At 47.8% G+C, this 27,610-nt stretch overlaps 1 protein-coding gene and 1 pseudogene across 5 annotated transcripts in view; one reads left to right on the plus strand and one right to left on the minus strand.

Annotated features, from left to right (window-relative positions):
• RanBPM (Ran-binding protein M) overlaps positions 1 to 27,610 on the minus strand; it is a 58,091-nt gene that overhangs the window by 22,866 nt on the left and 7,615 nt on the right. For 3 of the 5 annotated variants that reach the window (XM_089579433.1, XM_089579434.1, XM_089579435.1), the window contains 2 exons: positions 23,224 to 23,336; positions 16,269 to 16,709 (listed from right to left, as the gene is read on the minus strand). In XM_089579433.1, the coding sequence (XP_089435559.1) occupies positions 16,269 to 16,709; positions 23,224 to 23,336 (554 nt within the window). Of the gene's footprint in view, positions 1 to 14,263; positions 14,569 to 14,963; positions 15,167 to 16,268; positions 16,710 to 23,223; positions 23,337 to 27,610 lie in introns of all 5 variants that reach the window. The other 2 variants (XM_089579431.1, XM_089579432.1) reach the window with 1 other exon arrangement.
• LOC149350413 (uncharacterized) lies at positions 1,049 to 6,115 on the plus strand (annotated as a pseudogene).

The raw sequence follows: 27,610 nt of genomic DNA on the forward strand, positions 1-27,610 counted from the left end.
ATGTGCACCCAAAGTCTCATCGAGGAGAGGACTTCAGAAAAAACGGATTTTATTCTTTAAGGTGCGTCTTGGGATGTAGAAGTGGCACAGTTGTCATGTGGAAGCTTTTTCTTATTGTGCGGGCTATGGTTAAAGGCCGGTAAAAAAAACTACTTTACGTAAATATTACTTTGCTGCAAATGTCTCAGTAAGCTGTTTCTCAAAGCGATCTACGACTTTTCCATTGACACTTTGTTCCTCAAGTCAATAATTAAAAAGTTAATTAAGCTTAACTAATTAGTCAACCTTGAACGAAAAAAATACTGCAGACTAGGTCACGCGACTCTAAACAACCCTCATTTGGTTTCAGACGGCTAGGACATCCCGTGTTTTTTAAAAGCTTGGTTACATTTAGCTGGGACACCTGGTATATTGTTAATTGAATTAAAAGGGGGATGGGAGAGGTGAAAGACAAGAGTTGAATTGCGACCGCTGGTAGTGTTGAGTACAGGCACACTTTTTCTTGATAGCGTAAAATTCTGTTCTTTTGCCATCTCAACAGCTGAGCTGTTTTTTTTTTGTTTTTTCACTTTAGCTTGTGATGGTATTGCACTGGTGTCGTGGGTTTTTGCTGACATTACATGTGACTTATTCAATGCTTTCTTTGCTTTTCAGGGGAGTCTCAGTTTTCCCTTAGCCACCAGTTCCGGCTAGGCCATTCCACAGCAAATGGAATTTTACTTGAAACCTGTTTCGCCATATACCAGGAGTTAAAAGATGACTACCTGAATTCACCAAAAACTGAAGAGCAGTGGAAGAGGGTCATTGATGAGTTCAGTGAAAAATGGCAGTTTCCAAATTGTCGTTGTGCCATGGACGGAAAGCACGTCTGCATCATAAAGCCCGAAAAATCTGGATCTGTTTATTTTAATTACAAAAAATCATTAAGCATCATTCTATTCACTTTTGTGGACGCAAACTATAAATTCGTTTACTTAGATGTGAGTGCTGCAGTCTCACAAAGGGATGGGGGGATGTGGCAAACAACCCCCTTGCGAAAAGCAATTGAGAAGAAAACAGCGGGACTGCCACCTTCAGTAGAAATGGGGCACTCCCCCGTACTGAACATGCCTTCAGTCTTCATTGGAGACGACGCTTTCCCGCTTTCGGAGCATGTAATGAAGCCATACGCCGGGCACACCTTGCCGTTGGAGAAGAGAATCTTCAACTACAGGTAATCAAAATCAGCCTGTTGTATATTGAATTAATCTGCATACCCCTTTGTGCCTCGGCTCTGCATTTTAGAGCTTGTTTTCACTTCTATTGAGATATATTTTGTAGAGGTCACCACTATTCATTTGTGAAGCCACTAGTTGGTGGCTCCCTCTCGGTGGTGTTTCATGTATATATACGCCTACAGAATAAAGAGGGGCATCTTGTTTTGTTCGAGTGTCAGCTGCGTGCCTGTTGCCTCTTCAACGGCTCCCGAGCTTCTCCTTGGGTCGCGGGCCGTTACTCGGCCACACAACATTGTGTCAGCAGTGCCTCCTCCCCAAAGCCTCGGTACAGTCGCCGACCGAGACCAACATCGCTGATGGCAGCGCAATGGCTAGCGAGCAGCCTAGCGAGCAGCCTAGCGTCAAATGGTTCGGCTTCAACTTGCAGCCGCCCGCACCGTTTGACTTCGCAAATCCAGGATGCTGGCAGATGTGGAGAACCCGCTACGAGGACTACGCTACAGTTTCCGGACTCGGCCAAGCGTCAGAGGACATACGGGTACGCTCCCTTCTGTACTGTATGGGCCCAGAAGCTCGCCCGCTTCTCGAGACGTTCTTACTCGATGCTCCGTCACTCGCTTCTTACGATGCAGTCATCACTCGCTTTGCCGCCCACTTTGTTCAATCCGCGAACGAGTTGTACGAATCATTGTGCTTTCACAAGCGGATTCAGTTGCCCGAGGAAAGCATTGACAGTTATTACGCCGAGCTCTGCCGGCTTGTCAAGCGTTGTAACTACCCCTCAGCCGAAGTGGAAGAGCGCCTAGTGCGTGACCGGTTCGTCGTTGGCCTGCGCGACGGTTGACTCTCGGACACGCTGTGTCGGAACGCAAAACTGATCCTCAAGGATGCATGGACGCAGGCGCGTCAATCTGAAGACGCAGATAAAGAACGAAGGTTGTCGCAACTCGGCAGCGAACAGTCCCGTGAGCTTCATCTCGATGCCGCGAAAACCAGTAAGTCATCATTCCGTCACCGCTTCGACGCGAAGTACCGTGCGCCGCAACCAAAAGCTGAGCGCTCAGGCGAGCCGCCTCCGTGTGATTTTTGCGGCCGCGCCCCCCATTCGCATCCCGACTGTCCAGCTCGAAGCTCCGTCTGCAACTTCTGCAGGAAAAAAGGGCACTTTGCCGAAGTCTGCGGCTCACGGAAGACCAAACAGGCCAAGCTCAGCTGCGTTCAACTTCTTGCTGTTGGGACACCCGCCAAGGCAAAATTCATTGATGTAACAGTTGATAACTATACTGCGCCGTTCAAGGTCGACTCGGGAGCGGAGGTGTCCGCGGTTCCAAGCGACTTTCCCTCGTTGCCAGCACAACTCGACAAAGTGGAAACTTCGCTTACAGGCCCCGGAGGCCAACCACTATATGCGCTTGGCTCATATTCAGTGCATCTTCAGTGGCAAGGAAAAACTAGCATTCAGCGCCTGTATGTAGTCCAGTCCCTCACCGTACCTCTTCTAGGCCTGCCGGCATTAGAAGCACTTGAAGTTGTTAGGTTTCCCGGTGAAATCGAAGCCCCTGCAACAACGCTGCACGCTGAACTCTTCTGTGGACTCTGCACATTAAAGGACGAGTACACCATACGCCTCAGACCAGACGCCGTGCCCTTCTCGTTAAGTGTGCCCCGTAGGATTCCCATACCACTGTGCGGAATCATACGAAGTGAACTGGACAAACTGGAGAAGGCAGGCGTCATACGCCTATTAGACAAACCAACAGCCTGGTGCTCTGGGCTCGACATTGTCCGAAAAAGTGACGGGTCCTATCGGCTTTGTGTCGACTTGACTCAGTTGAACAGAGTGGTCCTGAGAGAACGTCATATTCTTCCAACTGTCGAGCAAGTCCTTGGATTCCTGGGTGATGCTAAAGTCTTCTCGAAGCTAGATGCGACTGCAAGCTTCCATCAGGTAAAGCTCTCCCTTGAGTCCCAGGAGATGACTACCTTCATCACCCCATTTGGCCAATACTGCTTTTGCCGGCTGCCGTTTGGCATCACCTCTGCTCCAGATACTTCCAAAAGCAAATGGCAAGAATTCTGGAAGGACAAGAAGGGGTGGTGCACATGATTGACGATGTCTTAGTCTTTGGCCACACCCGCCAGGAACATGACTCCAGACTGGACCAAGTGTTGTCCAGACTAAAAAAAGCTGGCATTACACTCAACCAAGAAAAGTGCCGTTTTGGTGTCTCTGAGGTACCCTTCCTTGGGGTCATAGTCTCTGCGGAAGGCATCAGGCCCGATCCAGGCAGGGTCGAGGCGGTCAGAGCTATGGAAGCTCCCAAGGACATTGCCGGGGTCAGAAGACTGCTGGGAATGGTGAGCCACCTGGCCAGATTCTTGCCACACATCTCAGATGCCACAGCACCCATCCGGGCCCTCATGAACAAGTCCGCCTGTTGGACCTGGCAGCAAGATCGAGAGGCAGCATTCGCTGGAGTTAAGGAACTCTTGACATCGGATCGCTGTATGGCCAAGTACCACCCTGCATATGCCACAACCGTTTCAGCAGACGCAAGTTCTTTCAGACTTGGTGCAGTCTTATTGCAGACACAGCCTTCAGGAGAGCGTCGCCCAGTTGCTTTTGCTTCAAGGTCAATGACTGAGACTGAGCAGCGTTACAGCCAGACGGAAAAGGAAGCTTTGGCTGGCGGTTTGACGAGTTTGTTGGGGGAATAACATTTGATGTCGAAACCGACCATCTGCCTCTGGTTTCCCTCTTCGGCAAAATGCAGCTGGATGTGTTGCCCCCTCGAATACAGAGGCTGAGACTAAAGACAATACAATACCAGTTCAAGATGTTACATGTGCCTGGAAAGCTCCTAGCCACAGCAGATACCCTGTCTCGCATCTCTCAAGCATCTCCTGGACACTGTAGAACTATTTGCAATGCAAGCAGTGTCTTGCTCATCGGAGGTCCTACCTCTAAACCTAAAAGAAGTACGTCATGCACAAGACTTGGATGGCGAGTGCAAAGCTCTCATCACTTTCTGTCAGCAAGGGTGGCCAAAGAAGTCCAAGATGCCTTTGAATATCATGAAGCATGCCTCGGTGGAAAACAAACTTTCTGTCTGCGACGGTCTTCGGCTGAAAGGTACTTGTATAGTCATCCCGTCTGCACTTCGGCCAGCAGTACTAAGGCTGCTGCATGAAGGACACCAAGGTATCAACAGGAGCAAGGCTCTAGCTCTTGAGTCAGTTTGGTGGCCTGGCATATCGGTTGACATCACCTCTCTGGTCACCAATTGTGAAAAATGTGCTTCCACTCGAGTCAACCGGGCAGAACCTTTGATTCCCACAAGTCCGCCTCGAGGTCCCTGGGAACTGCTTGGCATGGACTTGTTCCACTTTAAGGGTCAAACATTTATCCTTGTGGTTGACTACTACTCGAGGTTCCCAGAGATAGTTGGGTTGAGGAGTACATCATCTCAATCAGTCATAGATGTCCTCAAGAGCATCTTTGCAAGGCACGGGATCCCTCAAGAGGTCAGGTCAGACAATGGCCCACCATTTTCTTCGCGGGAGTTTGCCACATTTGCAGTGGCATATGGCTTTGTCCATGTGACCAGCAGCCCACACTATGCACAGTCAAACGGCGAGGCCGAGAGAATGATTCGGACCGTGAAGGACCTGTTCCGTAAAGCAGAGGATCCTCACTTAGCCCTACTGAGCTACCGTGATACCCCAGGCATCAATGGCTTCAGCCCAGCTCAGCTCTTGATGGGACGGCAACTAAGGACCAGACTCCCCAAGACGGAAAGCAGTTACGCCCAAAGTGGCCATCAAGAGAACAGGTTTCACACAAGGAAGCAGCATACAAGCAGAAGCAGTCCAGTGACTTAAATAGGCGCCACCAAGCTGCAAACCTGCCGCCTCTACAGACAGGCCAATGTGTGTGGGTTCGACCTGACCAAGTGCAAGCTAGAGTCCCGAGTCCTGCTCAAAGACCCAGATGCTACGTGGTGGAGACAGAGCGAGGCGGCGTCCTGCAGCGTAATCGGCGTCACCTCGTACCCTTTGTCCCGGGAAAGGAAGAGCAGCAGAGTATCCTCCGCAGTGTCCAGTTGCTGTCCAGGAACCACCGCCTACTTGTGCAACAGAGTCTCGAGTCGCTCGAGGACCATCTCCAGTGGACGGTGACCAAGTTGTACGAACACGTAGTGGTAGGCGTGTTGTTCCTCCGGACCGCCTAAATTTGTGAATTGTTTTCTGGCGGCTTCTTCTCTCCTCGCTCGGTCTTTAAGGGGGGAGATGTAGAGGTCGCCGCTATTCATTTGTGAAGCCACTAGTTGGTGGCTCCCTCTCGATGGTGTTTCATGTATATATACGCATACGGAATAAAGAGGGGCGTCTTGTTTTGTTCGAGTGTCAGCTGCGTGCCTGTCGTCTCTTCAACGGCTCCCGAGTGTCTTCTCGGGTCGCGGGCCGTTACTCGGCCACACAACATATTTGAAACTGTGAGCTGTATGCACTACTTTACAACTAAGCTATGATGACTTTCTTGTGCAGGCTATCAAGAGCACGCCGGGTGGCAGAGAATGCCTTTGGGATTCTCGCAAACCGGTTCAGGTTCCTTCACACAACCATAGAAGCCAAACCTGAACGCGTCAGCACGTATGTTTGTGCCGCATGTGCCCTGCACAATTTCTTGGGCACAGACGTGCTGTGCAGTGCAGAATCCGGTGGACCACAGGAAACATTTTTCCCTGTGCAGCTTGCTCAAGGTAGCCGCCACCCAAGAGCAGCTGCTTATGCAGTGCACGATGCTGTGTGGATACTTCAGTGCGCACGGTGCAGTGCCATGGCAGGATGACATGGTGCATGCAGACGTCAGCAGGCACAGGCATCCTCCAAAGTGACTTTGCAGAGGAGCACTTTAGCTCTTGCTCTGTGCCCTCTGTCAGCACAATTGCTGTTATCACCCTCAACTCAAATTATATCAATGTTATAATTTCTGAAGAGGGTGTTTTAGATCTATTGCTAAAACTGGATGTTAAGAAATCACCTCAACCAAATGATATTCCGAATGCCTTTCATAAACAGTATGCAGAGTGGTGTTCCAAGTATTTGCGCATCCTATTCACTCGATCTTTGAAAGAAGGTGTTTTACCGCGTGATTGGAAAACCTCTATAATTAAACCTTTGTATAAAAGTGGAGAGAGGACATGTATTGAAAATTATCGCCCTATTTCATTAACTTCGACAACATGCAAATTATTAGAACATATCATTCATAAGCATCTAACTAATTTCCTCGGCGAGCATAATGTACTGGCAGATGCTGAACGTGGGTTCAGACGAGGGTATTCAACATGCACTCAGCTGGTCGAGACGATCCATGGTATTGCAACAGCAATCAACGAAGGAAAACAAACAGATGTTATCTTCATGGACTTTCGAAAAGCTTTCAATAAGGTTTTGCACAAAAAACTACTTCATAAACTCAGTTTTGTTATAAATAATAAACAGCTATTAACATGGATACGATCGTAACTATCTGATCGCGATCAGTTTGTCGAACAACATAAAACCTGCTCCAGTCACGTTCCTGTCGATACTGGCGTTCCCCAGGGATCTGTCCTCGGCCCCCTACTGTTTTTAATATTTTTTAATGATATTGTTAATGACCTGTCAGTAGGTATTAAGTTATATGCGGACGACTGTGTGCTGTATGAGAAAATAAGTTCAACTGATGATCAAATTAGGCTGAATAATGATTTTGAAAAAATAGTTTCTTGGTGTGAGATAAGGCAAATGTCAATTAATTTTGAAAAAACGTTATTCATGACAATAAAACTTAAAAAGAACCCTCTTCTATATCACTACACTGCTAATAATAATTTTCTTCATGAAGTTACAGAATAAAAGTATCGAGGCCTATGGATTTCTGATAACCTCTTTTGCTGTTGCTTTTGCTGTTTGTTTGTTTGCATGCTATGTAACTCATTAAAACACAAATTATCTCAATAATACAGAATATTTATTGATTTCAAAAAATTGCACATTGCGAGCACATCACTCATTTAAAAACTGTTAGATGAGCATTAAAACTCATACTACACTCGTGCAATAAATATGAGTACAAAGTGAATATTAAAATAATATACATTGAGCATTACAAGTACAATGTAAATAGTATCACAGTTCTTGAGTATTAAAAAATAGTTTCATACCAATGGGCACCTTGCCTTAGCATGAGCACTATCACAAACTTTCCATGCAGTAGCACTGATCACAAACAGCATCTCTAGCGCTTGTTATGTAACAAAATAAAAGTCAGACTAAAAATGAAGTTAATTTGTACGCCCTACGCTAACTTGCGACTGCAGAATTAAGGCATTGCTTATGTACACTTGACAAAGCTACCTGTTCCCAATGGCACATTAGAACCCTCGGTAATTTGAATGCAAGGGGACGAACAGTATCTCTTAAAAATGTGGAGTTAGCCACAGTTTTCTTACTACGTATTCTCTTAGTGTGTTTGGGTTATATGAAGTAAAGACTTCTCTAATTACATAGACAAATGTACAGTGAAATGTCATTTTCCATCACGGCGAGTCGCTTTGGTGTGTTAAACATCATAAAATGTAACAATGTGGAGTTAGCGCGAGCTTTTCTAAAAAAATTCGTTTGACATTTCGTGAGTTCAAACTACGTGAGTTAATTCGGTTGGTTGGTTTATGGGGTTTAACGTCCCAAAGCGACTAAGGCTATGAGAGACGCCGTAGTGGAGGGCTCCGGAAATTTCGACCACCTGGGGTTCTTTAACGTGCACTGACATCGCACAGTACACGGGCCTCTAGAATTTCTCCTCCAAAGAAATTCCAGCCGCCGCGGCCGGGATCGAACCCGCGTCTTTTGGGTCAGCAGCCGAGCACCATAGCCACTGAGCCACCGCGGCGGCATTGTGAGTTAATTCAATCAGCGTGAAAACTGGACATTGTGACAATTATTTGATCATGGCACTTTGGTTCCCTGGAGGGTCACATTAAAGCAAAGTAAAAAAAAGACCACTTAAAACTGGCCAATACACAACTGCTGTCAGCACTTCATCAGGCACGGCACTTTAGTTCCTCTGGTATCACATTAAAGCAAAATGAAAAAAGATTACTCAGAAATGAACAAAACCCTATTGCCGTCAGCACTACATCAGGTATGACACTTTGGTTCCTCTAGTATCACAGTAAAACAAAGTGAAAAAAGATTACTTAGAACTGGCTAAAACACAATTGCCACCAACACTTCATTAGGTATGGCTCTTTGGTTCCTCTAGTATCACAGTAAAGCCCAGTCAGAAAAGGGGGATTCAGCGTTCGGAGGCCGTGTGAGCGGACGCGCTTCACATGCGCTCCGCAAACTTTATCCTTTACGACCGGGTTAACTCATCTCAGCCGTCTGAAACTAGTATCATCAGCCTCCACTTCTCGTCAGGAACCTGCCGATACCAACTTTTCCCGGTTTGGACTACCACATCAAGAGACAAGTCCATATCTTTTCCTCACAGCGGTGCGCTAAGAGGTTAAGCCTCGCGACGCAGCAGCCACCGATACCGAACGCCACTAGAGACGCAGCTTCGTGCTCGGATCACCGGCGCGTCGGTGCCTCGAAGGCGGCATGGAACCCATTGTAGTAGAGACAGAAGACATATCACCCTTGGAACTGACCTCTACCAACGGCTGGCAATCAATGCACGACAAGCGATGCTCAAGTCGCAACTCTCCTCCCACCATTACTCCGAATCTGCCTCAAGCCTCGGCCGGACGCCTGCCCCGGCCGCCCCAACTGTCTTCGCTACGCCACCCCAAGCTACCCATCGACGATCATAAGATCATCCTTCGTCCCCGTGGCGGCCTCAACCTTCAGACCGTGAATGGCGATGCCATTCTGCAAGCAGCCCGCCTCGAACCTCAAGAGGCCAAGCCTGACACAGTCATCATCAATACCCTCCAACACCTCATCCTCATCAACACTCCTGACCAACAGCGCCGACTCCGCTACCTCGCCATCAAGTCCGTGCTCATCAAAGGAACATCCTACGACATATACTCCTACCAAGCAGCCCCAGAGGACTGCGCCCGCGGCGTGGTCCATGGGATCCCTCTCAATCATTCATAAGAAGATATCAAGGACAGTCTCAGCCACGAGCGGAACCCTCCAATCCTCAACTTCAGACGGATGGGCTCGACAGAGTCCATCATTATTCTCTTCGAAAAAGACTGGGTGCCCAAGCACATCTATTACTCTTCCGTCCTCTACAGATGCTACCCGTTTAAAAAGAAGATTGAGCACTGCCTCAATTGCGGCGCACTCGGCCACCGCGCGGATGTGTGCCCGGCTCCCAAACAATGCCGCTGCCCCGGCTGCGACCAAATAGAACCCTCCGAGGACCACTCCTGCAAGCCGCAATGCAAGATCTGCGGCAAAGAACACCCGACGGCAGACAGAACGTGCAAGGCGCACTTCCGCACTCCATACCTTGTCAAAAAGAGGTATTAGGATGCCAAGCGAGCCGCCAAGGCAAACGCCAGCCAGGCTTCCACCAGTAAGGCTCCATCCCAACACCGCAGCCGTTCCACGACCCGCAAGCCCCAGGCCCCGTGGCTCACCCCGGAGTCCTTCCCGGTGCTGCAGCCTGCCGCACCAAAACAGCCGCCTAGCACTAGCAAGCCCAAGGCCCGGTCCCGCTCCTGGACCGGAACCAGGCCACCACCACCTCCAGTCCTCCCGAGGCCACCTGCCCAAGCACCTGGCCGCTGCACCACCAATCAGGTGAGCTGGGCAGGCGTAGTCTCCCAGAACTCTGCCAACCCCCCTTCTATGAAGAGCTGTTGCGTGTATGCGCGCAGCTCGCCTCCCTTTAAACCACCTACCTCCACCTCCAGGCCCAGCTGCGTGCTCATTAGCAGGCCCAAACCCCTACCCCGGGCACAGCGGGCCCGGCCGCTCCTAGCCCAACTCTTCCAATGCCACCTCTCCCTACTCTTCCACCGCCACCTCTCCCTACTCTTTCACTACCACCCCTCCCTACTCGCGAACCACCAGCCAAGAAGCAGGCTGCAACTCCCCCTACCTCCTTGACCACAGCAACCCCGGCCGAGATAACCCCAGTCCTACCTCCCAAATTCGAAGAACTCATGGAAGCCAGAATTCAGGCCGCGGTGCAGACGGCCATCCAGGCCTTCGCCAATGAATTCTCCAGGCTCACTACCCGTCTAGACGAACTCGCTCGCCAAATTGACAAAAGATTTAAGGAGCAAGAGGCTCGCTACGCGACAGCTTGTGCCGCCGCGCAGCCTAAAAAGCAGGCCCAGCTCCACACCCTCTCTAACTCCTGCATGGCGAACGACACCATCAGTGATGGCGAGGCCACGCACTAGCCTCACCATCTGGCAGTGGAACTATCGCGGCTTTGGTTCCAAGCGGGGACTGGTTCACCAGTTCCTAGCTCGGGCAGACGGCCCCGACGTGATCGTGCTGAAAGAGCCCTCCAATCCCCTTACCCTACCCAGCTACCTTCCCATCGTCCCCATTTCTCCTACACCCCCTCGGGTTGCATTCCTTGTACGTCGTGCGCTCACTACCATCTCCCACACCTTAGACATCCCTGAAATAGATCATCTCCTCATCGTGGTGCCGCAGCACACTCGGGATAGCAGTCTCTTCATCCTCAACGTATACAGCCACCCGAAGTGCCTGTGGCATGACTTCGACCGACTATTCACACTTGCCAAGCGCGTCGCACACAAATGCCCCCTCCTAATTGTAGGGGACTTCAACGCCCCACATATGGCCTGGGGCTACACAACCGACACCCCAAAGGGACGCAGGGTATGGCTCGCAGCTCAACAGGCCGGCTTCTCCCTTATCACAGACCCCACCACCCCTACTCGCATCGGGAACAGCGTCTGCGCAGACACTACTCCCGACCTTACCTTCACCCACCGCCTCCCCCACGCTGCGTGGTGTAACACCCAGGAGAATCTGGGTAGTGATCACTACATTATCGAAATTCTCCTACAATCAGGCCAAACATGCAGACCCCCTCGTGGTGCTACCATCACGAAATGGGACTCATTCCGCACCTCCCGAGCAGCTCGTACTCTAAACACCCTATCAGACATAGCTACTTGGACTGACCAACTCCACTGTGACGTCCGCGCCGTGACTCGCCCCCTCCCAGAGGACTGCCCTGCAGACACAATGGATTCCCATCTCATGCACCTATGGGAGGCCAAGGCGGGTCTTGAGCGGAGGTGACGGCGTCAGCGCTGGAATCGAACACTCAGACGCCGGCTGGCCTGGCTCAACAAGGAGATTGAGACACATGCCGCGACCCTATCTCGCCAAAATTGGGAATCCCTCTGTAACAGGTTGGACGGCAACATGAGCCTGCCTCAGACCTGGAACCTATTCCGCCATCTCATAGATTCTACTCACTCCAAAACACACTAGCAACACAACCTCATAAAGCTCATACACACATTCGAGGCCTCCCCGCAGGAACTCCTCGAGGAGCTTCGTGATCTCTACTTCCCCACATATCCCTCCGCAGACCACCCTGACTACACAGGCTCACCTAACAGCCTCCTCGACCAACCGCTCACCGAGGCGGAAGTCAGGGCAGAACTTCAGCGCCTCAACACGTCCTCAACTACTGGCCCCGACGGAGTGCACAACAAGGCACTCCGCAACCTCGGTTCCCCCTTCGTCAAAGCCCTAACAGACCACTTCAATGAATGCTGGATGCACGGCGCCCTCCCACCTCTGTGGAAAGACGCCAAAGTAGTCTTTATTCCCAAATCCGACAAACCCCTTCTCCCCGTTAACCTTCGTCCCATCTCCCTTACTTCGTGTGTGGGTAAGCTCATGGAGCATGTTCTCCACACCCGGCTCAGCCGATATCTGGAGAATAACAGCCTCATGCCTTCGTGCATGTTTGATTTCCGCCCAGGCTTATCCACCCAGGACATCTTTCTACAACTCAAACACATCATCCTTGACTCCCCCACGGGCGACACCAAGGCTACCCTCAGTGTCGACCTTACAAAAGCTTTCGACGTTACCCCCGCAGCCGTCCTAGAAGGCTTTCACGCCCTAGGCGTAGGTCCGCGGATGTACAATTACATCCGTGACTTCCTCTCCAAACGCACAGCCACACTCACATTGGGCGATCACCAGCTACCCGGTGTCTCACTGGGAGCATGGGGAACACCTCAGGGTGCTGTGCTGTCTCCTATTCTCTTCAACATAGCCCTTCTCCAACTCCCTCACCAACTCGCCCAAGTTCCTGACATACATTTCAGCTTCTATGCTGACGACATCACTGTCTGGGCCAATCGAGGCAGTGATGGCGACATGGAACACAACCTACAATTGGCCCTCAACATCATCGACTCGTAAATTCGCGCGCGCGGCCTAGCCTGCTCCCCTTCCACATCGGATCTCTTCCTTTACCGCCCCAGGCCGCACGACCCCGCCAACCCTCCCATACCACTTAAACTAGGGAATCATCCCATTCCCCTCGTCTCAAAGATTCGCATCCTGGGCCTTGTCCTTCACTCCCACGGCGCGCAGGTCTGCGAGAGCGGAACACTCTACACCTCACCCAAGCCTACATCACGAGCCGCACGGCGTACTCATTTCCCTACCTCCCCCTAAAGCAGAAGGAGCAAGATCGCATCAACGCGCTCCTCAGGAGCTGCACAAAGGTCACCCTCCACCTACCCCCCAGCACCTCTACTGCCCGGCTCCTCAACCTCAGTACCCACAACACGTTTGAGGAGCTGGCAGAAGCCACTCTAAGAGCACAGCTGACTTGCCTGTCGGGTACCGCGGCAGGCTGCACTCTGCTCTGTCAGCTAGGCATCGCCCCGGTCATCCATCCACTGAGGAGGCCCCCCTACCACCAGACCTACGCTCCCATCTCATCATCCATCCCATCTCTAAGAACATGCACCCGGAGCATGACAGAGAATGCAGGGCAGCCCGCGCCAAAGCCCTGTGCAAGCTTTACGGCGACAGTTCCGAGGTAGCCTATGTGGACGTGGCAGCATACTTGTCGGGCTCTCGCATGGTCCTCGCCGTCGCTAACAATCAGGCCCAATTACTCGCATCAGGCTCCATCACCACTGACTCATCAGGAATTGCAGAGGAAGCAGCCATTGCGCTCGCTCTCATCTCCACCTCTGCCACCAAAATTCTCTCCGACTCAAAATCCGCCCTGTCCAATTTCGCTAAAGGCTTGATATCCCGCACCGCGGCTCGGCTTCTATGCTTCTAGCACCCCACCTGCCTTGTAACCCTTATCTGGACCCCCGCACACGCAGGCCTCCCGGGTAACGAGGAGGTCCACTCCCTTGCCCGAGGTCTCACTTTCCGGGCTGGAGTTGGACCCCCTCCGTCATCCCAGGAGCGTCTGCTTACCTTCAGAGATATCCTTACCCACTACTGAGATACCCAGCGCGTTTACGCACCACTGGCTCCCTCCCTAACCCTAACCCAGGCCTCCCACTGGCGCCGACTCCAGACCCGTACTGCTCCCTACCCTAGTCTTCTTCATGCCCGCTACCCCGATCAGTTCCTTTCCACCTGTAAGCTCTGCGGGAAACCGGGAGACTTTATTCATATCCTTCTCACATGCCCCACCTTCCCACACCCTCCATCCCCAACCACGGCGGAGTCATACTGGGAGACTCTCCTGGCCAGCTCCGCTACTGCTGACCAGCACCGGATAATTACTGACGCCTTGAAGCGGATAGCCCTCCAAGGGGGGGCAAGGTTGCCTCATACCACGTAAGGGGATAAGGGGAGGCAGGGTTTGGCCCCTCTGCATTGCTTGGCAATAAATGTTTCAACCACCACCACCACCAGTCAGAAAAGGCCACTGGAGCCAGTGGGGTCCTTTGTACCAAGACAGTTTGTCTTTTTTTTGACTGGGTCCTAAGCAGAGAATGCCTCCTGGCCAGTAAAAAAAAAAAAAAGACAATCAGCCATTACTTGCAACATACTTTTCTAGAACTGCGAGTAGGTCTCTCTGGCACCTGATGAGGTCAGCAGGAAACAAAGAGCGCATCAGTGCTGCTGTGCCCTTTGCAAAGTGTGCAGCAGCATCGTCTTGTTCCTGAAAGGCAGCTGCGATTTTCTCAATGGCTGCAGTTCTTTTCAGCATCGTGTCAGCCTGCAACGGCTCACGATTTGCCGGCCTTGAGGTACTGCTACGTGCAAATACGGGACGGTCAGGCTCTCCATTGCTGGCACCAGGAGGTGGCTTGGAAGCTCTCTCGATGTCAGGGGATGTACCTCCATCGTCGGGCTGATATGAAAAACACCAGATTACTTTCAGTAGCTTGCCACGACCACACCTAAATTTGTAATATGCTAATGCTGCAATATTTTTGTAGGCTGAGCGCCATGAAAAAAAAAAATGGGAGCATGTTCTTAACGCAGTGTAAGTATGCTGTATCTATTTTGCAGTACTTAAACACAAGACACGAAGCTAGCCCCACAAAGATTGATAAGCAGCTGTACACATTGGCGGAAGACAACCAACTTTTCTAGCTTATTTAATACACTATATGGGCTGGGTAAATGAAACAGGCAGTTGTCACTCTGGAAGACATTTGGCAGAAAATGGCATACTTGTTAATGCAAAACACGGCCTGATATGTTCTGATATGTGGATAGTGCATGAGGCAGCTGTAATCTTACCGCTTCAGATTCCTTGCCGAAAGCTTCGGTATATGTTCTGGATGATGCAGTTGGTTGTGTGGCGTCCAGAAACGCCACAGAATTGAAGAACTTCCACTTCCCAGCGTAGACTTCGCTTGCAGACTGACCACTTTTCGTGGTTCGTATTTTCTTTTTCTCGGCCCTATATGTCCTCTTGTTATTGAAGAAGGTGCGCAGGAGATCTGCAACAATGCGCAACATTTTGATTTATAACCGCTTTCAAGACAGCGCACATTCGAAGCAATATATACTTGCTTGCAGCTGCCGTACGTGCGCAAATACACCAGGCTATAAAGCACAAATGTGAACAGGCTAGCAGGATCTTCGAGCGATGTTCTGTGGAGCGCAGCAAGCGAAATTTTATAGATCATGTGGTTTCGGCGACTAACGCTTGCGCTTAGGCGTTGCCGCCACGCCGCGCGCACGAGAAAGGAACAAGCACCGGGCTTGCAACAAAGCACCTGCGCTGAAATTTTTTTCGTTTGTCACGCAGCACACTGCCATAGCGAAGAAGACAGGCCTGCTACCGTCTCTGCGAATGTCAGTAACGGCGAACGTACTCCCAGGACAACGCACATGAAAAACTGAACAAATTACAACGTGACGGAGCACTAGAGGAAATAGCTAACTCGGGTTTTTTAAGACATACCTGGAGTGTATGGGCCGCATTCCGGGTACTTCAGCTGCATTTCATCTCCGATGTTGAGCCACAGCGCGGCACGAAGCGCATTGTCAGTGTAGTCATCTCGGTGTGTATCCCACAGTGCGGGAAAACTTTCCATAAGCGCAATAAAAAAAAAGGTTGCATCATCTGTAAATCTAGAGCCGTATGAACAAGACTCGCTTTGGCCGTTAGAAAGTTCGGCAAGTGGATCCATCTTCACAGGTGTTCGCAGCTGTCAACAGAACTATGCAGTTTTTCGCGCTCATGTACTTTGGTTTGACCAGAGGCTTGTATTGGATTTTGTAAATTTGCTCGTTGCCAGACTAAACAGTTTAACCGCTACTGCTTTGAGTGTCACGGCCACGGACCTCAAGCAATCCGAAGTGTGAAAAGGTCTCTCGGCCATATCACGAGTCACTGCTCGCGAGTGAAGCAGAGCAGCGGGAATCAGTGACGTAGGGTCACGTCGTGCCCATCTGCGAGGGCACTTCGCGATTTGGTCCGTCGTGTGAATCCAGCTTTAAGAACATAATAAAGCAGGCATCCCAACTGCTTAAGCTCACATGGCCTCGAGTGCCATAATGAAAGTGAGAAAAAGGCCCAACCAGTTGGCCACTCACCCATATCTGTGTCTCCGAGGTCTAGCCGGCTGAAGTGTCCGTTATGCTGCCGGCTGTCCGGGTCCAGTCCGTTGGTTACCATTGTCCGTCCCTCACTGCCCTCCACGACCATGTCTGTCCCACAGTCATCATCGTTGTGGTCCCCGTTCAGTGTTGTGTCACCATTTGCAGCGCTTCCATCTGAGGCTGCCACCCCATTGGATGCCACGTCACTACCTGTTGACTTAGGTGATGAACTCAGCAGCAGCAATCGTGGACTGGAGCCTGGTGAGCGCCGGGCTGGTCGCACTTCACTGTCTGTACCATTGACCATCTCGACAAACTGCCGGCAGCGCAGCAGAAAAAGCAAGTTGGGATTGTTTTCCAGCAGACCAGGATACAGCCTCTGCGTCGTCTCAATGGCTTCCCCCACACGTCCTGCCAGCACCAACTTCTGGATCCCTGATGTGTTAAGAGAACCGTGTGAATTTCAATGTGTGCACATAGCCAGTCATAAAGTTGTTACTGCACACTGGCTTAAGTGCCAGCAGATAATTTCAAAACAAATTAATTAATCAGACATTATTTAATGTGCACATAAACAACCAAGTAGCTAGATTCAAGGTAGAAGCAAACCAGCACATTCAAGACATAAGTCGGAGGTACGCACACTAGCTCTGATGTGCATTTCTCTCACCTGCCCTCTGCCTCGAATGCCCTAGTTTGTTTCCACCATGGATTTAAACCAACTAGCCCAACTAGCGATTTCAGTATAAGTCGTCCAAGCAACACAGCTAAGAGAAAAAAAAAGGAAGGAAGTTATAATTTATAAACTGTAAAAACACAAAAACAAGCTGTAGCATACGTCAGTATGCGACAGTCTGTTGCATGCTGGTAGCAAAAGTTTGTTGCATGCAGGCTACGAGAGACGCCATATAAGAGGGTTCCGAATTAATTTAGACTACCTAGATTTCATTAAGACGCACTGACATAGCACAGCACAACGTAGTTTTTGTCAAGTTACAACTGCGCAAAAGAAGCCCGAAAAAGGTGAAAAGGCAAGAAAATATGGCATTGTAGTGCCATTTTGTAATTATGTTAAGTACGAAACAACTTGCCCAACTTTCCATCTTTCGGGAGTTTTTGTATTCCGCCTTCACCAAAATGAGACACCCACGTTAACCCCATGAACTTGAACTCAGCAGCCAAATGTTTAATGTCATGGCCACTGGGCCATTGTGGCGGGCAAAAGTCTCTGTAATGTGGGGAGAAAAATTTTGGAAATGCTAGTATTAAAACCCTTAAAGAAGGTCCAGTAACCTCAGTGGCAATCCTTGGCTGGGCAAGGATCCGAGGCTCCCAACCAATCAAGTAAAAACTTCAGCATTCTTCTCAGGAATGAGAAGGCGGCTGAGGTGTATAAAAAGTAGAGCAAAGCTGTGGATCGGAATTTATAGTCTCTCGAGAAAACCTGCTTCTCTTAAAAAGCTAAAAACACAAGATAAGTCAACAATTGCATTGTCGCTTAAGACAAGTGTAGGGTGAAAAGGAATGTGTTCATTGTAAAATTGAGTGAAGTACTTTTTCCTTATTTTTTCAAGTTTCGAGCATGAAGCTGTGTGTAATGTGTGCGTGTCCAATGCGCAGACGACATAAAATTACTTCCATAAAACGTTTCCGGTGCCCGCAGGTCTTCCATTCACCAAGGACAGGCTTTACTAAATGTAGCTTGCTAACTTCATTGTCCCATGAAGCCTGCCATTTTCCTCCAAGTTTATTTTTTACAAGTTTCATGCAGTCTTTATGAGGTATATCTACTTGTTTCACTTGTACAGTATGGGCACGTGCAGCACTTGCGTCAGCGCTCTCGTTCCCCGATTCCCATGTGACTAGGGACCCCACAAAACTTTATTATGTCTTTTTGTTTCAGCTTTCATTATGTTATATTATGTCTCCTATTATGGGTTGATCTGCATTTCTGAAGTTTAGTGCTGCAATTACGCTGAGGGAGTCGGTGTAGATGACAGATTTTTGTATATTTTTCTTGATTATTTCTTGAACTGCGACAGCAATGGTGTAACTTTCTGCTGTGAAAACTGATGCGCACTCTGGTAGTCTGACTATTTTTTTTCTTTCTCTTGTATTACTGCACTCCCAACGTAGTGTGCGGTTTTTGAGCTATCTGTGTAAAATTCTGTGCAATTATTGTACTTTTCCTTCACTGCCAAAAACTCCTGCAGTATATATTCTTGTGGAGTTTGCTTTTTATGGACCTGCACCAACCTAAAATCGCATACTGAGGGAAAGCTGTACCAAGGTGTCAGAGGGTGGGGTCTCAGGGCAATATTGGGCAGTGTATTCAGTATTCCTAATTCTTCACATTTTTCTTCAAAGCCAAGGAGGAGTGGTCTCATTGCTTGGGGTTTGTTGTTAAACAGTTGTTTGGATTGGCATTTTGTAACTACGGGGTAGCAGAGATGTTCTGGTAGTGAACGGGTTTTTAGGACGTATGCGGATGTCAGTATGGTTCTTCTCTCTGCAAGGGAGGGTGCCTTGGTTTCGACATAGAGGCTGTTTATGGGGGATGTTCTGTAAGCACCAGTTGAGAGACGTAAACCAAGGTTATGCACAGGGTCCAGACGTTTCAGGTATGATGGCCTCACAGACCCATACATGAATACACAATGCACCTGTAATCGAGGCAGGATCGTACTAGAGCATGATAAATGTGTAAAAGGCATGTCCTATCGGACCCCCACCGTTTGCGTGAAAGCATCTTTAGGACATTTAAGGATCGGGAAGCTTTCTTTTTCACGTTGTTTATGTGTGGAAGGAATGTGAGCATTTTATCAAAAATTATACCTAGAAATTTGTGTTGGTCTTTTATTGGTAATTCTGTTTCCCTTAGGTGGAGGGTGGGATTGTTCCGTAGGCCTCATTTGAGAGAAAACATGACGGCCACTGTTTTCTGAGGAGAGAACTGGAATCCGTTTTTGTCTCCCCATGTCGCAAGTTTATTTATTGTCAACTGTACTTGTCTCTTGCATGTTGATATGTTGGTTGATGTGCAGGCGATCTGGAGATCGTCGACATAAACTGAGTACATAATTGATTTTGGGATTATTTGGGCTAATGAATTCATTTTCACGACAAAGAGAGTAGTGCTTAAAACACACCCCTGTGGTACTCCATTCTCCTGAACAAACTTCCTTGAGATGGTTGAACCCAGGCATACGTGAAAGGAACGGTTGGACAGGAAGTCTTTTATACAGTTCAATATCCTTCCTCGGATACTGAGCTCTGCTATATTGCGGAGTATCCCGAACCTCCAAGTTGCGTCGTATGCTTTTTCGAGGTCGAAGAAGACAGCAAGACAGTGTTGTCGATGTATGAAAGCCTCTCGGACAGTATTTTCTAGGCGAACTAAATGGTCTGTTGTCCAACATGCCTTTTTAAACCCACACTGATGAATGTCAAGGAGTTCATCAGTTTCAAGCACGAAGGTTAGCCGGATATTCAATTCGCTTTCAAAAGACTTGGCGAGGCAGCTCGTAAGAGCAATTGGTCTATAACTGCCAGGGGATGTTGGCTGCTTACCAGGTTTCAGGAATGGCACTATAATGGCTTTTTCCAAGCTTCTGGAATTTTTCCTAGTGTCCAAATTTTGTTAAAAAATTACAAAAGTGCTTCTACAGAAGGCTGCGAAAGATGTGCTAGCATTTCATAGTGTATTTCATCGCAGCATAGGGCAGTCTGTTTGCCGGCAGATAAAAATCTATTTCCTGGATTGTGATTAATCTATTGAAAGGTTCAGTTGTGCAACCAGTTGTTGGAAGTCTATTTTTCTCAGCTGTGTTTTAGTACCTTAAAAATGATTCTGTGTAGTGTGTGGAACTGGAAACACTCGAGAAATGTTCACCCAGGACGTCTTGCTTGCTTGTGTATCGGGATGTAAGAAAAGGAATTGTAACAGGGGAGAAGTTGCCATTTAATTTACGAACTTGCTCCCACATTTTTTTGGATGTGATTGAACTGTTTATGGCTGATATGTAAATTTTCCAGGAAGCTTTCTCCACACTATGATGGATATGCCGAGCATTAGCTCTCACCTTTTTAATGTTTATAAGGTTCTCGTGTGTGGGGTATCTTCGAAAAATTCCCCAGGCTTTATTTTGGACCTATTTCGCTTTTTTACATTCTTTGCCGTACCACATCTTGTGGTTGTGTCGAACCACCCCAGAGGACTGAGGGATAGCCAGGCGTGCCGCAGTAATTATGCAGGATGTGATCATTTCATTTAGTTTATCTACATGTAGGTGATCCGCAAATATTTTTTCCAGAGAGGCCTTTTCCCAAAACAGCTCCCAGTCAGCTATGTGAAGTTTCTAACGACGCGGTTTGTTAGGGATGATTGATAGTGATGAAGACAAGCTGATTACTGCAGGCAGATGATCGCTTCCATAGGGGTTTTCAAGAACATCCCATTTGAAATCCATAAAAACAGACGGTGAACTAAAAGACAAGTGTATACAGATCATTTTTCCCGAGCTTGGAGAACAGTATGTTTTTACTTGTACTGAAAAGGCAGACATTATTTGACAGAATAAAATCTTCTAAAATACGACCCCTAGTATCTGTTTGTGTGCTTGCCCAAAAACCGGAGTGAGCATTAAAATCACCGACTACCAGATATGGCTCTGGTAGCTGTTCTAAGTCATGCAGTGTTCCTGATAGATGTGGCTGTAGATATACCAAGCATATGGTGATTGTTTTATAATGGAGAATGATGACTGCAACAGCTTCATATTTGGTTTTAATCTTGATTTCATGGGTTGCAACACCACTCTACACAATAATAGCAACACCTCCTGAGAGCCTATTTGCTTGCTCTCAGTCGCACCAAAATACTTGATACTTCTTTAGGATATTTTGCTGTTTGGGACCTAAGTCTGTCTCCTGTAGGCATAAAGCCACAGTGGAAAGTGTTTTTAGAAGTTCTTTTATGTCAGAATAATTATTTAATACTCCATGGCAGTTCCAATGTATAAGGACCGTCATGTTGGATGATTTTTGGGAGTGTAGTAAAGAAGTTATGATAGAGGATTTGGGGGTGCCATTACTGGGCTCTTGTCTTTTCTTTTTTGCTCAAGAGAGCTGCGCCACCGCTGAAGCGGGGCCAAGTTTTGCGTTGTGTCCATCGCCTCACTAGAGGCTCCGCAGGCCCGCAGAGAACCCACGGGTGTGCGGTTTGCAGGCCTCTCCCGACTGGGGGGCCGGCGGGCCCTTTTTGAGAGGTGGCAGGGCAGCCTTGGCTGCGCCTGCCGGGGATGGGAGAGACCCTGCCTCAGGCTTAGCCTGGGTATTATTGGCCGGAGACCGGTGTGGTGTGCCGCCCCTGCGCACCACATCAGCAAAATTTGTTCCTGCAGTGAAAGAGAATGTATGTCGATTTACGAGTTTCTTTGAATGAAATGTTTTCCTTTGTTTTCAGAGTGATTATTTCTTTTTCAGTTTTCCATCTTGAGCAGGACCTTGAGTAGGCGGGGTGATCTCCTTCACAGTTTGCGCAGCACAGCATTGCAGCTTCACAGTTTTCAGAAACATGTTCATGTGATGTGCATTTTGCGCAGGTTTGACGACTTTGGCAACTCAGCGACCCATGGCCATATCGCTGGCAGCTGAAACATCTTCTCAGATTTGGGATGTAGTGTCGGACTTTGACCTTCAGGTAACCTACTTCAATGTACTTGGGGAGTGTGCTGGAGTTGAAAGTGAGGACGAGATGTTTGGTTGGTATTTCTTTGTTTTCTTTCCTAATTTTGATGTGAAAGACATCTGTGACATTTTGGTCTTTGAGACCCTCAAGCATTTCATCTTCAGTGAGGTCGAGAAAGTCAAAATCGGCTATCACTCCACGGACAGTGTTTAAGGATCGGTGTGCAGTTATTGTAACAGGGATGTCCCCTATTGAAACTATGCTGGACAGTTTGGAGTGCTGGTTGCTGTCTTTAATTTCTAGAAGCAGGTCACCGCTAGGCATTTTTGTCAACTTGTAGCCCGTGCTCAAGGCATCGGTCAGACATTTGGACACAATGAATGGGGGCAATTTTCTGGCAGTTTTTTCAGTTTCGCTGTGGATGACATGGTATTTGGGGAATGTTTGATTCGTTTTTCGGAAGCACTGGGCTGTGAAGTCTTCGGTCCGCACTCTTTTCGGAGTGCGATCATTATTTGAAGTAAGGGAAGCCATAAAATGTGTGTGTTTCGACCACGGTGCCAGCCACCCACCATGGAGCCCAAAGAGGGGACGGGGCAGGACTTGCAAGTATGCCCTGCTCACGCCAGCTATACACCCAAACTATAACCAAATATAACACAACTCTGGGTGGTCGGCCACACAAGGTTAACACTAGCCGCCTATGAAAAGTGAAAAACTGAGAAAAAAGGAGGAGACAGGAGAGTTGTGAGAAAGAAATAGGAAAGTGAAAGATGGAGGGGAGGATAGGAAAAGGCGACTGCCGATTTCCCCCGGTCGGGTCAGGCCGGAGGGGCCGTCTACAGGAAGCTGGGGCCAAAGTGGTGTGTTGCCTCCGCCGAGAGGCCTGAAAGGTCCAAATACTCGGCATTGGCTCAACCACCAGGATCCCCTTTTCCCTGGACACAGCGATGCTACGCACGGCTAAGTGCGGGTGCGCGGGTCCGTGGTGACGCACTGCTCACCATCATCCCCCTGCGGGGATGTCCCTGCGGATGCTCAGGAACCCGTGGTGTCGCAACTCACCAACGTCTGCATGAATCAGACGCCCCTGCGGGGAGCTAGCCACTTAAAAGTCTCTGGAGTTAGGACTACTGACATTACGCAGCATCAATAAACTGACACTCATAACAGCTAGCTCTGCACCTTTTTAAAAAAGACAGGTGTATTATGACATCCACAGGTTGCTTTCACCAGGTGCAAATATTCATGAAAACATACTCTGCCGGTTCTTGATGGAAGAAAGGTCTTCATCAAACGACTGGCCAGTACTGCGAGCAAAGGCTTCCGCTGTTGCACAGTAGCCATGGTGAACCAGGTACGTCTGAACGACTCTGAAAATCAGTAAGGGCAGTCATAAGTAACAAGCTGAAGCAAGACAATCACAACGCCAGCTCCCACTCAATAGAGAACATGGAAAATTAGAATGAATTATCCAAAGTTTGAATTAAAGAATTTGTTGGAAATTATAATGAAATTTCATACTTTACTCATTTGAAAAAATCTTGTGGGGGTGGGTGGTACTGGTGCAAGAAAGGCTGTACAAGCAATCTCTCAATGCTAACAAGCACAGTCAACATTACAGTAGAACCCTGCTATAGTAACCTCAGATGTACTCCGATACATAGTAAAAACTTTGATATAGTGATGTGAAACTGCGGTCCCATTTCGCCTTCCATAGACGACTGTACATTTCTTTTTTTTTCATTTATAGGAAAGATTTTTTTTTAGAAGAAATGGCTATAGTAAAAAGCATCTGGTCATGGTGCCACACTTCCCGCAGAATGACGACACTGCAGCACGCGCAAAGTCGAGGATTGCGAGGCCAAAATTTGGAGGCAAATGGATACTGAAGACAATAAAACGGCACTTTTGAGATGGCTTCACTGCCAAGCTCAAAAGCACGAGAAGCCAACTTTTCGAAGGCCTTGGGGCCATGAGGCAAAGCGCGCGGCACGCACCAAAAAAAAAAAAAATGTAAAGCTGGCTATAAACTTAGAAAGAAGGCTGCACGGTTCGAAAGTGCAGCGATAAGTAGAGATGGGAAGAAAAGGGTTAACATTCACAGCACGGCAACAGTTTTGCCGCGCTCGACTGTGTCGCGCGTTTCTTAACTACTGCCTCTTAAATGACGCTGGGACTGGGACGACTGTGTGTTCATGCAAAGCTTTGGTTTTTACATGGAATCAAAGTGGCGCTGTATTCATAGCCGCGTTGTATTTATGCAAATGCAGCACTTCCACAAGATGTAAATGAAATGAAAACGTGACAAAAAAATGTGATAACTGAAAATAAATAATTATCACATAGAGGGTCAGTAACAACAGGATCGAAGGTATTTCTGAGTGTTTCTCTTATAATACAACACTTTGTATTCAGTAAGTAGCCAAAGAGCATCCCGAGTCATGCCATCACCAACAACTGGTATAGTAAAGACCCTGGTATAGTAAAGATTTTTGCTGTCCGAGTGACTTTACTATACTATAGAGGGGTTCTACTGTACTTGAGTGCACAGAGAACTAGTCTGTGAAGAAAAATATTTGCACACAACAGCTGTGGTCAATTCATGTTCCTGGACGCCTCTGTAGAGGAACCACATGAACAAACTGTATATATTTGTCCAGTAGTCCATGAGTATGGCTGACATGTCTGAAGTGCAGTTAATTCAAATGCACTGCATTCATCTCTAAAAGCCAAGTAACTTTGCAGAAAATTTCTCAGTTACCACCGTTAGCATGACCAGTGGCACTTCCCATCTATCTTATTGCAAATCCCTTAAGTCTGAGTGTCCCTCATAGCCTGAGTCGCTTTGGGACGTTAAACCCCAAGAAACTAAACCAAACCTTAAGTCTTACAAACTATTTCAAAACACAAGTTCAAATAAAGAGCTCAAAATTTTATGTTAAAGGGACATCATGAACGTTATCCAACTTGCCCAACTTTCCGCTTTACATCATGGACACTGAGGACAACTCCATCCAATTTTTGCTCTCATCAAAAATTGATTCTCGGGCTCTTTCTGCCTATGCTGACGTTTTTCCAATCATACAAGATGCATTTATCCGCGAGAAAAGTGAATTTATTCTTCCCACCAGTTGATTAAAACTCTTGACGACCTGACCAGAAAGGGCAGATTACCACCGTTTCGAATTGAATCGCAGTGTAGCGTAACCTCTGGAACCCGTGCACTAAAATCAATGTCGACGCATGTATTTTACATGTGAAGTTGGCCAGTGAGGGCGGAACCTGTATTTCGTTTCCAGCATTTCCAGCAGTCCCCTCATAAGAAGGCTCCTTTGTGCCTTCTAGTACAGCGAAGGAACAAAGATTGGTGCCATCAAAAATAAAAATGTAACAACTGAATGATTATGCCTAGGTCTTTCCTTGCAAAGAGCAAGCACAACAGTGTTACTTATGCTAGCACCTTTTTGGAAATAGGTATTCACGTCCAATGGGTAGCTAACAAAGATGAAGCCACTGTCCATTATCTAGACAAGCCTGACAGGCTAGCTCACGTTCTTGCCCTTTCTGCTTTTTGCTCCCCCCCCTACCCTCTTTGACCCAGAATTTTTGGCTAAGCTGCAACCTACAATGCTGCTATACCAACATATACCGCTATGCCTGCATGTGAAAAAACAATGCATTTTAACAATTTGTAGCAATTACCTTCGTGCCTAGTGTTCACAAAAAATATTTCTTGTACATGCATTAAGTAACCATTTTAAAGCATTTCAAGACATCCTTATAGACCCTTGAATACCTTGAATATATATGGCCAATTTGTTTGCGCAGACATTTCACCCAACATAAACCAACAATACATAAAACATAAAAAATAGCATAAAAATATACTGGTTCAATTCGTGACTATAAGAGTGAGATGCTATTTTTTGTGACCATCTAGTGCTTCCAGTATTTTTAATTTGTTTCTTTATTACCTTATTTAACTAAGATTAACCAATTAACGTTTGGAATGCTAGATACGTGAAGCCCCGCCGCAGTGGCTCAGTGGTTATGGCGCTCGGCTGCTGACCCGAAAGACGCGGGTTCAATCCCGGCCGCGGCAGCCGAATTTTGATGAAGGCGAAATTCTAGAGGCCCGTGTGCTGTGCGATGTCAGTGCACGTTAAAGAACCCCAGGTGGTCGAAATTTCCGGAGCCCTTCACTACGGCGTCTCTCATAGCCTTAGTCGCTTTTGGACGTTAAACCCCAATAAACCAAACCTAGATAAGTGAAATATTGTCAGGAAGTTTCAAAGCAGGGGTTCTCAACTCCTATGGCTTTCAAAAGGTGCTGAGGAATCCCACATGTCTTGGCTTCAGTCCCTTTCTTCCTAACACGCATGCACAACAAAAAAAGAAAGAAAACTACAGACAACCATACAAACTGATGTGGCAAAGCTGCAATCGCAGGGGGCTTTTGCCTTTCGCTTTACATTGGTCGCCTTCCCACTGTGTCTTTGAATTTGATTTCACTGTCACTTTTTCGTCCCATTTCTGCATGGACTTCTGGAAGGTGGAGACTTCACTTCTTTGAGCTCACACGCCGAGAGAAGCATCACTCCTCTGCTGTCACATGGTTTTGCAGAATGGCACAACTACTGCGGTCGCAATAAAAAAAAACATGCAGACTTACAGCCTCTCAAAAAATCCTTGAATTCAATTACTAGTGAATGGCTGTATACTGAAATGGTCCATTATAAGCAATTACAGTACGGTCAGTGCCAAAATAAAGCAGGTAAAGAAAAGGTGGGGCTGAAGCATGCATGTATATACTAAGTGCTCAGGGAACCCAAATAGCACTTCAAGGAACGCAAGGGTTCTGTGGAGCCCAGTTTGAGAGCCCCTGTTGCAAAGCACCCAGAAGAAACATCAAATAGCTCAAATTACAAAAGACAGCTTTTGTCTAGCCATTTCATACGCATTGAACCAAGTGTACAAAACCCATGCATTGACATGATTTCAGCTGTGCCTACTCTCATATACAACGGTGGTCGTCAGTCAGTATTCTGCCCATTACCAGGCGCAGAATATTTAACCACCTAGCATTTGATGCTAGGTGGTTAAAAGCAGACTGTCATTTCTGGCTCATGACAAGTCTAGCTTGTCATGTGTTTTCTGGCACTCCATGTTTGACTTAAGGAAAGTAAGACTCGACCAAAGCATTTCTTTTTAGTTTGCTGACAAATGGCAGCAAGGGTACTCGACTATTGCTGTGCCATGTTAATAATAAAAAAAAAATTTCTGTTAGGGGGTTAAAGCATGCAGCAGACATTCGGTTTTTGCACACATTGTTGAGAACACTTTCTTCATGGTCTGAAAGAGCTCCTTTTGTAAAAAAAACAAAGCTGGCATGTCCTTGTGGCACTTCACAACTTTCCTGCTAAAAATGTTCATCCACTTACAACGGTGAAAGTTATTTACTCTTAAACAACCACCCATGCAATAAGGAATAAATTATTCCTCGAAGTGCACCAGGCGCCAGGAAACAATGTTGCTGCAGTTCTGATTTTTCAAACTGTACCAACCGCCCTTTCTAGAATTACAGGTTCACGTTATACATGAAACAGGGGGGGGGGGGGGAGAGAGAGGGCATGTATGTGTGTGT

Source organism: Amblyomma mixtum, chromosome 3 (assembly GCF_055824585.1).
Source record: "Amblyomma mixtum isolate Tamu chromosome 3, ASM5582458v1, whole genome shotgun sequence".
NCBI lineage: Eukaryota > Metazoa > Arthropoda > Arachnida > Ixodida > Ixodidae > Amblyomma > Amblyomma mixtum.